At 37.0% G+C, this 12,135-nt stretch overlaps 1 protein-coding gene across 1 annotated transcript in view; it reads right to left on the bottom strand.

The window, feature by feature from the left end:
• PIEZO2 (piezo type mechanosensitive ion channel component 2) overlaps positions 1–12,135 on the bottom strand; it is a 290,144-nt gene that overhangs the window by 94,498 nt on the left and 183,511 nt on the right. The window contains exons 8-9 of the mRNA XM_041477660.1: positions 6,097–6,265; positions 811–942 (exon numbers count right to left, since the gene is read on the bottom strand). Of these exons, the coding sequence (XP_041333594.1) occupies positions 811–942; positions 6,097–6,265 (301 nt within the window). The remainder of the gene's footprint in view (positions 1–810; positions 943–6,096; positions 6,266–12,135) is intronic.

Below are 12,135 nucleotides of genomic sequence, written 5' to 3'. Positions count from 1 at the left end.
TAATCAGTATTGCATTATACTGATTAACTGCTTTCTAATGTTTTTCTAATGATCTGATGCTTAAAAACTAAGTTTTTAAACAATCATTAGAATTACTACAATTATAAAAATAGTTGCAATAAAATGGTGATGCAAATATAAAATACAATACTTTATCCGTTTGCCAGCTCATTTCCCATTACTCTTATTATAGCAGATTTCTCGGGGCCTGAGTATATGTGGTTTGAGTATATATGAATGTTCATATGTCCCAAATTTGACAATAAGTCAACAAATGAAATTTTGCAGTGCAGCTGGTGCAGACAGGTGGTAGAGAGCTGGACCCTTCCAGGATATTTTACACAGCTGCCTAAACTGTCTTATTTTGTATCTTCAAGAAGGACACCAGTGCGCTGAGGAGAAGATAACCTGGCAGTCCCCACTCACCAGAGACAGCACTAATTAGTAGCTACAAGGCAGATCAGATCTTTACACCAGGTTTAGCTCCCTGACAGACTTTCTAGCTGGTTTACTCAAAGATAATGGCCCTAAGCCAAAAGCGCCGTCCTAACTTCTTAAATGTGGAAGCCAAAAACATAGAGCATGCTTTTCATTTACATCCTTACACTGGCTCCTGGTTTTGTTTCATTCATTTTTACAAAATATATTCCTATCCTACTCTGCCAAGCAGCCTTGATTTTTATATTAATCAGATATTCTCTCTGATTTCTATAATCACACATGGAGATCTTACTCACAAGCTATGTAACACCGCTTCCCTTAATTCAAAGTAATTGTGTAATGCAGAGACCCTTCCCCCTCCAGTCTTACTTTTCTCTCATCAGTTGTATAGTGGCTTGCATACCACAGACTGCGTCTCCTCTCCGCTGTCATTGGAATTGGGCTGCAGGGAATCTCTTTGTCATCTTCCCTGCTGACAGATTTCTCTTCATCAGGTGTCTGCTAAATGACAACAAATGATAGCACTAGCTGTAGCTCTGTAAACACAATCTTCACAGAGGAAGTGAAATTTACCCCCAACTGATGTTCCCTCTGCAAAGCATGTCTGAAGCACCTTTAATGGCTAATTAGCCATTATTAGCCATATTAAACATAATTAGCCACCATTAGTGGCTAATACACTTGGTTTATGGTAGATGACTCTGAGATGACATTTTCAGAAACAATGACAGCTTTTCTGTAACTGCTGGTTACATGACACCAGAATTACACAGACCTCCATGTTCTACCTTAGCTTACCATATAATCATACCATAAGCATAAACAAATACATAAAATATAAAACCAACAAGGTACAATGTCTAATTTTCAAGGCAGTGTATGCTATTTCAGCACCTTTGACCACTGTTCCATAATGACTTTGTCGACAAGCTAGTAAGATAAGGACTTGACAAATGGAGCACAAGATGGGTGGAGAATTAGCTCCTTTCTCCAAGCAGGGTAAAGGCTCAAATATAAAAAGGTAGATTGCCATGAGTGGAGTTTCTCAGAGACTGGCACTAGATCTAGTCCTATTCAAAACTACCAGGAAAGAATTGCACTCACACAAAAATTGGGAATGACAAAATTTGTGAACTGGGAGGAGGTAAATGGGCCAGATGAAAGACTCACCATCCAGAGATGGGAGACCAAAAACTGCACCAGGTATAACAAAGATAAAGTCCTGCAGCTGGGATAAACCCACATAACAATAAAGGCTGTGGACAGACTGTGTGGGAATCAGCTCTGTGGAATAGGCTCTGGTGCACAGCAAGCTGAAAAAGAGCCAGCAGTGGACTGCACTCCAGCAGCAAGGAAAGCAGACACGTCCTGGACTGCATCAGCCAGAGTACTGCCAGCAGATCAAGGGATGTGATTATTCCACTGTGCCTGGCAAGTGTCAGGCCCTACCTGCCACACAATTCTGGCATCCCCAGTTCAAGAGAGACGCAGAAAATCTGGACAAGATCCCACAGAGAATTGTCAAGATGATTAGAGGCTTGGAGAAGCTGAAGGATGCAGGAATCATGATTTTTTTCCAATTTACAGCAATAAAATTACAGTTTTAGAGAAGACAAAGATAGTCTTCTCATAGGGAGGCATAGTTATAGAACAGGAGGCTAAGGACATTTGCTTCAGGGAAACACCTTCTGAGTATAATTTTTTTTTTTTAATTTAAAAAATATATACACGTGTATATATATATATATTTTTTTTCCTCCACCATGGGAACAATGAACCATGCAAGATTTGGCCTTGGAAAATCTAATTTGAGGCCCTGCTGTGAGATGAAGTTGCTTTACATGATCTTCCTAAATTCCTTCCAGTCTGGACTGTCCTATGACTTTGTGATTGTCTCTAATCCATGTGGTTTATTTGTCCATCTGAGATGACAAATTTTATCACTAAGCTGAGGAGGAGAGCAAACCACAGTAGGTTACAGCTTCTTTTTGAGCCCTACCAGATCTCTTCCTGCACTGTTCCTCCTGAGTGGCAGCTTGCTGGTGGCAACTGTTCTCATTGCTTAGGCAAAATTTGCTTAGGCAAAATCCTCTGATGTAATAGAAGAATAAATCAGGGTGTTGGGCAGAGGTCTGCAAAGCTACCCGTGAGAACAGGATATCCAAACATCCCAGCTCATTTTGAAACTTTCTTCATTCCAATCCTAGCAGCAAGGTCCTATTTTTTACTTGACTTAGATAAGCAATGATTATTAATTTAATTTCACTTCTCAGAGGAAATGGTAGCACATTTCACATATGATTGTATATTTATATTTGATAGTAAAAGGGCCTTCCTAGCAAAACTGTAAGATGAAATAAATTGATTCTGCTTAAAATACTTGTCACTGCCATTTGAAACTTTAATATAAATATGAACCATAAAGAACTGCTTATCAAAGGCATTTAGTTTGGCACCAGGGTGACAAAAACAATACAAAAGACCTAAGACACACATAATTATTTCAGTAAGATATTTTTAGCCTTAGACACAACAGGGAAGGGTGGGAAATCTTGTTTTCTCTTTCTCAGAAGAGGAAGAAAAGTCAGAAAACACAATACTAGTCACACAAGCAGAGCTTGTGAGAGTCCTTTGACTTGCCTGATTTTTTCAGTTCTTCCTCAGCAATTCTTAAATATCTTTTAATTCAAACAATTATAAAAAATTTATAAGAGGACTCTAAATTCAACTGCTGTAGCTCTGCTGGCTCCTGCACTATTACTTACCACTCACAGCACAGAATGAATGGGCTCTATTCATATATTCAGCACTAGCAGTTACAAGCAGTTACTAGCAGTGAGCTGAAATCTCCAGAGACAGATTGCTTTTTCTTATTTGCAGAGGTAGAATTTCACAAGACTCAATGTAGAACAAGTCAGGATCCAAAACAGCAAGCATAAGAAAAGCAAATCTTCCAACGACTGCCACAGCCACTTTGCATGAGTAAGAATTATTCAGAATCCCATATGAAGAACATACACTGAAATTTCATGCATGCCATGCTTTGGCATTGTGCACACACAAAAAACTGAACCCTGAAACTCAAGATTTGAAGTGGGAGGTGTTTCTGTAAAATTGTTCATCACCTGCAGCATTTAGAGACAGTCTCAAAGTGCCTGTCTCAAAGACAATTCTTGCTGCAGTCCAGGAGGAATTTTACCCAAGATGTAATTCACACAAGGGAAAAAAAAACCCATCAGGTCTACATGTTTTACTCTGCTTTTAGCATCTGCTACACCAGTATTACATTTAGCTTATGTTATCTTTTTAGACTGAAAAAGTACTTATTTCTTGTTTTGTTCAAAACAGTTTTTGTTCAAGAGCTTTTTTTGAACAAAATTCCTAGGATGAGCCACTTCTTACTATACAGGACAGCACCATATAGAGAACAACTTCTTTATACCAAATGCCTCATAGCATTTTGTCTTTGCCATTTATTAAACTTCAGGTAGGTTAGTTGTGAGACCTAAATACAGAGTAACTTTGAAATCACTGAGGACTGAAAAGGAAGGTTATATACTTAGTTCCATAATGAATCAAATGCACCACAATTATACAAGTTTAAAAACACTTCAATGAAACCTAGAATTATTCTGGATTTAAAAAACTGAGAATGCAGTCTACTGGAGAAAAGCTAGTAAGAGAAATTTTAAATTGTGATCTATGACACCACTAAACAAAACCAAAATGCATATAGGCAAAAAAACACCCAAAAAACCCACCAAAAACCAAAAATATAAGGAGGATGTGTGCAAAATACAGAAAATACAGTAAATTTTGCAAATCTCAGCATCTCTTTCTAATGACAAACACTTGCACCACTAACATCCTGTGCATCAGAAATAAGCATTAATGCATGGATATTTCTTCCTTTACAGTGTCCCCTTTTCAAAGCATCCATTTATCTTTGGAGGGAAGCATCATTTCCCTGGCATCTGAAGTTCCCTCGGGAGTGCCAGGACTTGGTATTGCCTTTCATGTAGCCATGAATTTGACATCAGTGTTTCTTGAATTAATGTCTTTTAATACTTACTCTAGCTCAACTGCCTGGAAAGCATCTCTAATTTCACTTGTTGGCAGTTCTCAGAGACTGGTTTTAGCATTTTATGGGAATATCTATCTCAGACACCACAAGCAGTCTAAAAAAAAAGAACTGCAGGCAAGACCACTGTAGTTCCTCTCAAGTCCCTGGAGGAAATTGCAGTCTTCTCTCTCTCCTAGACAGAAAGACCTACTTCTCTCCACTGAAAAAGTACTGCAACTAACTTAGGTCCAACACCAAACTTTTAGATGGTGATTGTTGGATGAAAACAACACAGGTACTGGAAATCAATTCCCAGACTTGCTGAGATCACACAGCTCACACTAACTGCATTTCACATGTGGTTAGTCTTCTGAGGGTAATTCTCATGGTTTTACTAAGCAGTTTGTGAAATGTGAAGTTTTAGTTACAGCCCCAGTGCTAAAATCCTATTATTATCTGGAAATCTAATGTTTCATTAAAAAAAAAAAAAAAAAAAAATCTAGCCTCCTGAAGCTGCAGCTGCAGAAAAAAACCAAAAAGACCCTAAAAATACCCAATGCCAGAGGGTACTGGACCACAACGATATGACTTCAGAAAAGATAGTATTAAGATTTCTGGAAACTTAAGACACAATATTTTAATAGCTCAGGGAGATGGCTCTGACATCGGTCATCTTTTGAAGCTCTATATATGTAATCCCCAAATACCAGACATCTCAATTCAGAGGTGATGTATTTTGATTGCCTTTTTAAATGTTAAACAGTTACATTATCCATTATATGAAGAAACACCCTTAAAATAAGAAAACCTTCAGCATTTTTACTTGCCTCTACAAACTCCACTAATTCACAGCAGAGTCATGAGTATTTTCATTGCGGTTTACAGCACTACTAAACCTCAACTTGAAAACTCCCATCAGGTCTCTGAGGATCAGGAAATTAATATAAGTAATGCCTAGGATCATCCTTTTTATACTTTCAGTTTCTAAGCTTTTAAGATACCTCTGGGTTCCCATATACCCATTTTCCTCTGAAATTGGAAGAAGTACAGGTTTACTTTTTTTCTCCTTGTTCTCTTGCTCTTAAATGAAAGCTGGGATTTTTCACTCAGGCACACAGGAGGAAAGGTTTTAAGAAAATTTTTCTATATCTGTGATAAAATTACAAATATGTCTTTTGTCTTACTGTATCCTGTGCCAAAATCCTAGCTCTGTTCTGGCAGGTAAGCCTTAGGTGCTGGCATTTCACTTGATAGCACCTAAACTTGAATCACAGAATCATTTAGGTTGGAAAAGACCTTTAAGATCACTGAGTCAACCAAGTCCAGCCACTACTGCATATCAATACCTGCTTTCCAAATCAACGCATTAATGCTCTTCCATTGCATTCCCTGCATAACTGTCCTGGTGATTTTAAGAATAATATCCATGTTAGATCAGACTTTGGAGAAACTTAGTGAAAAGACCGAATTCAAAGTACCACCTTGCACTTCCTATTTCCCTTAATTTTCCTGAAGTTTTGCACCTCTGTTAGTGAGCATCTGCACTGGCCAGTCTCCCAGTCATTAGTGAAGGGAAGAGAGAAGGAAGTTACCCTTTCAATGGGCTCTTGCAGCCAGAGACGAATGAGAGTGGCGAGGGTGTAGTACATCACCAGCAGTAAGATTGGGTTAGCGTGGTGATACCAATGTAACTCTTGATTTTTGATGATCATCCAAGTGCTTGAGCAGTTTGTCTGAGTAAGAGAAGTGACACCAAACAACCTGTGAATATAAAAAAACCAAAGCAGCCACATTAGATAATAAACACCAAATCTTAAAGGATGTCTAAAAATATTTCGGAGGGCAACTTTTGCTTTTGTTTAATACCAATTGCTCTGTTCAAAGTAGCACCTGCCATCACATCTAAAATGCATTATTTTTCTTCCACATATTTAGTCAAAAGAAGTGGGTTTTTACCATTGCTTTTCAACATGAAAAAATGGTAGTATAATAACATTAAATCTACTATGTCCAATGAGAAAACTTACAATGATCTGCTCCCCATAGATCCAGAGCTACAGAAAGTGGGAAGAGAAAATCTGGCTGTAAATCCATTTGGCAAATCACAGCAACACGACATTTCAGAGAGATTTAGCAAGCCAATGTGTAACACCATTTCAGTCACCCTGCCAGGACACAGCTGTAAAGTATATCTTCTTGGCACAATGAACAGTTTACTGGTCTTTTCTTTTAAAAAGCTAATACTATTAATAAATTGTTATCTAATAATGCCAATGTTTAGAAACATATAGGGCTCTACTGAACTCATAGCTTTTGTGAACAAAATATAAAAAATATTCCAAAAGATAATCAATTGTTTCAGATAACCAAATAATTGAGGGAATAAAGAGAAGAAAAATTAATCAGAAGTATTATCATCATTTATACAAGATATTTGATGTTTCTAGAAAAACTGGGATTACACAGTATTTCTGTCAAGTAAGGACATATGTTGGCAAAAAACCTACTTAGTATTAAAAAAAATTCCCAACATTTTCAATTTAATACAAGATGTTGGATGCCTAGTAGATGTGTTAAATACTGGAACAAAATTAATAGGAAACAATATGGTTCTTTCATTATAAAATAGCTTGCAGAGTTCCAAAGTTAGGGCATGAGCAGCAGCATGTGTTAGTATTCATTACAAACATTTTGTCTATTGACAAAAGCTTTTTCTACCATAATGTCTGAGAGAGTTTTCATTTTTTACCAAAACAAGGTCTAAGAGAAAACTAAGAAGATCTTCTTATTGGTAGAACAATAAATCCCAAACTATTGTTCCTCTGAAAGGGTAAACCAAACACATTAATAAAAAAAACAAACCCAAAACCAAAATATGCAAGATTATCTGCAGGGGGATTTAATTTTTAAGAGTGTCTAAAAACTTAGTTCTTCCTTTACCTAGTAAGATCCAACATGAAAAGCTGAATGAATACAAAGATTAAGTACAATATTCAACAGAGATGTGCTGCCTGAAATCTGTCTTTGGATGCTGCAAAGTACAAAAGTTACACCTGTTCTTAACTGGGGATTTGCTGCATGGGCATAATACCATTAACTCACAGAAGAGCTCCACAGCATTTTATTAACCAATCTATCAGCACTCACGTCTCATTCTGATTGTCAACAGAGGTCAAAGGTATGAACTTTAAGACCTTTCAGAGCTGTTGGGTGGATACAAGGTTGAAAAAAAAACACATTTAAATAATCCCGCATACAAAGTAAATTGCTGTAATTTAAAGGAGCTGAATGAGCTGTGTTTGGAGCTGACTCAGACTCAAACTTCCATAGCATCCAAGAACTTTTGGAGCTGATGTTACAGTTTGGCTCCAACTGGGTGAAATGCATGCTGGATTGTATTCTGTTCATACTTCTATCAGCATAGAGGAACATCTTGTTTGTCTGCTTTCCTCTCTCCTACTGACTTACCATTTTTGCTCATCAGTGATCAGGGTTGTTGAGTTCCTATCAGTTGCTTAGTTCCTGTTAGTTTCATCTTTTACCTCTGTTTCATGACACAGTTCTTCATCTTTGGTTCATTTTAAGCTTTTCTTTGTAAGCACAGTATGATTCACCCTATTTCTGTCCCATAAGCATCAGAATCAGAGTGAAATCCAATTCTTACTGAAATGCAAAGTCTTTCCACTGACAGTTAGTGATGAGTATTTCCTACAAAAATGAGGGAAAGTTCCTGAAGACTCTCAGAACCTTCTGCCAAGCAGACATGATCTTCATATCACATATTCCATTCCTGTAGTATGTTTTATAATATTCTATAGCTAGAAAGCCAGATCAACTTATGTTTTACTTTTATCTCCACTGAAAAGAAAACATTCCACATAATCCTAATGGCTAGGACATTTTATTATGTTTCAGTTATAGTCTCATTCTCTTAGTTTCATTTGCTGGCTCCAACTTATTCATACATTATAGTATTGGACTTAATTCTGCTCCCTTCTGGTCCTGCATTCAGCAAGTTTAACAATAATAACTCAATATTAGTAACATTAAGTTACAGCACATCTTTTTCCTCTAAGTTGTCACATGGCCAGCAATGTAGTTTAATGTATTTAACTTCAATTTATTCAATGTATTTTGCTTTGTCTCATAAAGCATGGATGTAGAGGAAATGCTTCTCATTTCTGATTTCTCCTTGCACTTTGAGACTTGTTAGTCACAATGTACTCAACACAACTTTCCCTGTTTATCACGTTCAAAATTCACTGCTGTCTTGGGAATGCTCATTCTGTCTGTTCTGGCCTCCAATAGTGCTACAAGTTGCTACTCACTCAATACTTCATCATTATCCTCAATGAGGATTGCTGGTGTAGAACATTTTTCAGAGGAATAGAGTCATACATTTTTCAGAGGAATAGAGTCATCTTCCCTTACACAAAGCTTCTAATTACACAGGGATGGCTGCCATAAAATATATAAGCAATATAAATTAGGGCATTATTCAGTTCTGCATACTTCATTCTGCAAAGATGCCTTTACATTCAGTATTGATCCTAACCAGCTGTGTTTGAGTCCAACTCTGATCTTGGTGTGACTTCATCTTACCCAACATGCATGTATGCCATCAGTAAGGTCAGAATGAGTCCTAACTGGGAGAAACCCACTACCAAACAAGTCAAGTACATGTGCCTCGATACAGAATATAAACAAAAATAATGAGAGAATTATTTATTAATGGATATATTTGTGTTTCCAAAAGACTGCATGCAATGTCACATAAAATGGAAGTTTGCAAGATGTGAATAGATTAGTATTTCTACTCTTGCAAAGAACTAAAGCTGGATTTTTCAAAGTCCTCACTGGTATTCTGAAAAACACATAGCAGAAATAGATTGGAAAAAGTTGTAGAAATTATAAAAGGCCAAGAGGAACTTTAACATCAGACTGAGAAATGCTCTGAGATAACATGGTGAGAGAGTTCTTAAAATGAAGGTGACATATTTTTGTCCAGTTACTATTCTATAAGCTTGTTTTCTTGGAAAAGATTCCTATTGAATCTGTAAATCACCCTTCTAGCACATGCACCTTCATCTTTCATGACTTCCCGACAAAGCTGTAAACTGTGACCATACAAAATTCCCACCTTCTATATTAGTCTAATATTAAAATTCAGAAGATGATTTTCAATTTTACTTGAAAACAGAAAAACAAATTCCTGTTACACCCACAGATATTTCATCTAAGGAACTGCCAAAGTTGCTAAAACTCTGCATTGCTAAAACTTCTGTTACATGCATTACTTAATTATTTCATTAATATATTATAAGACTTGGCATAATTACTCATGGTACTGAATATGAACAAAAAATAGCCAAGTAAACAAAAATACATTTCATATACAGAATTGCCAAAGCAGTTATTACATATGTGTGTTAGATCTGTGAATTTTACATTCGGTAAAATTATTTGGAATTTTTTTTTTTTGAAAAAACATATTTATAAGTGCAAATCCTACATGTGCTCATGTTTTAGAAGTTGACATCAGGCAAGTATTTGCCTTGTAACTTTCAAGGCCAGGAAAGGAAGTAATAATTTTGACTTCCTGCACAATGTAAGACACCCAATAATTCTACTGAACAACGATCTTGTGGTTGAATAAGAGTTTATAGTCTAGAATGGTATCCAATCTTGACTTCAATTGATAGAAATTCTTCTACTGTTTCTTACTGTTTTTCTAAGAGCTTTAGCTTCTGTAACAGTTTTATCTAGATAAGGTTTCCAGTTGCTCTGGAAACTCTGTGTACTGCTTTACATAGTACTTTTCACTACTCAACAGAGCAGGGGGGCATTTTTTTTTATGCCATCTCTGAGTTTGCATGAAGACTACAGCTTGAAAATGTCTGCATCAAAACACTCTAGGAGCTGCATTTTCTGATTTAGCACTTAACAGGATGCTTTTTTTCTGTGGCCAGTACCTACTGCATGGTTATTCCCAGCAATGGCATCAGAACATTTTGGGCAATCCATCTTTGTAAAACTTCTGAATTTGTGTTGGATTTTATTAACTGTCTGAATCTTTATTTAATCTGGATATCTTCTACTGCATTTTTACTTCACTCTCCTCACAAGAAAGGAGACGAGAGTGGTGTCTGCAAGTCTGGGGTAGGAGGAGAATGGAATATCAAGACTGACATTTGAATAGCTGAGCCCTAAAATTGAGATGCTAAAATTGACCAAATAAGAGAAGAAAAGGGAAGAAGAGTAGAGTAAGCAAAGAGGAGGAGAATAAGGGAGGAAACAGAGGAAAAAATTCTGTAAAAATGGGGGAAATAATATATTTTGAGACTACTGTGGTAGTTGCAGTAGAAATATTATTTTCTGGGGCATAAAGGACTGAAATACAGGGAGAAAAGTCAAAACTCCATATTTCACAGTACAAGCCCTGAATACTGAGTTTCATGAAGAAGAGTATTTGAAATACTGGAAGGGCTATGTCCCAAACTCTAAACACTGCTTGAAGAGTGAACCTCTTATCAAACATTGAGTTAAAAGAGGTGCATACTGTTGTCAGGCTTGAAAATGTTCTGTGGGTAAGAGAGAGAATGGAAAGGAAGAGACTGGAAAATAAATGCATAGAGAAAACACAATTCCTACACAATCCTCCTAAAAGTCAGGAGTTCCATTTTCATACACAAGCCATTCTGTTGGGTTTTCCATACGTGGATGACAGAGCTACACAGAAGTTAAGATCCATAAACTTATATCCATAATGCCTCTTCCAAGACAATGCTATGAGCCACTCCACTCCTCTTCTTTGGGCTATGTGCCCAAAGCAACACATGCTGCTGGAAAGCACTCAGCCAGCTCTGTGGTACCTTCAGACCCATCCTTGCCTTCCAGAAGGTCATTACTCCCCAGGTTATTGGCTGGGAATTCAGACCATACTGGGGCTACTACTCCAGGGTACACTGAACTGACACCACTTTTTTACAGAAATAGCAGAGCACTGGAGGAAAGAGGTGAAAAAGTTGGCTGAAATGCATTAGGCATCCCAAAGAATCAGGGTTAAAAAGAGCAGAAGGCATTTGGTTTCATGTGGCTTTTTAAAGGAAAAAAAAAAAAAAAAGAATTAATGGAAAAATTGGCATTTGTCTTTCCAAATCATGTTATAAAATTCCACAGAGAAGGAGCCGATCCTTCATGCCTCCTCTTCAGCTCAGCAGGACAACTGTGTAGGGAGATACAGACCTCAGTTCACAGCTGGACTAGAGTCATTAAGTGTATCCATATTGGAGTGATACAAACTTTAAAGAGCACTGCAAGTATTTTTAGCTCTAAAAAGCCCTAGACTCTGCTTTGGTTCAGACTTGGATAATTCAGAATTGGCTAGATGGAACTGTGCCATATTAATGACCATACAAATAGTTGACTTTTTGGGTTGAGGAGCATCACAATAAATTTCAGCTTAACAGTTCAAAACATTTTTTTTAAATATCTGTAAATGTACACTGAGACTGGAATTGTTTTTCATCAGCATGTTGCTATCCCAACGCTATAATACAGGCATACACATAGTGAAAGTAGACTTGGTAGGTAAGTAGATCGTTCTAACTTTTGTTTTAATGTCTTCAGAT

The sequence above is a fragment of the Pyrgilauda ruficollis genome, unplaced genomic scaffold (assembly GCF_017590135.1).
Source record: "Pyrgilauda ruficollis isolate IOZ18807 unplaced genomic scaffold, ASM1759013v1 scaffold41, whole genome shotgun sequence".
NCBI classification, from domain to species: domain Eukaryota; kingdom Metazoa; phylum Chordata; class Aves; order Passeriformes; family Passeridae; genus Pyrgilauda; species Pyrgilauda ruficollis.
This window is presented reverse-complemented; position numbering and strand designations above follow the sequence as displayed.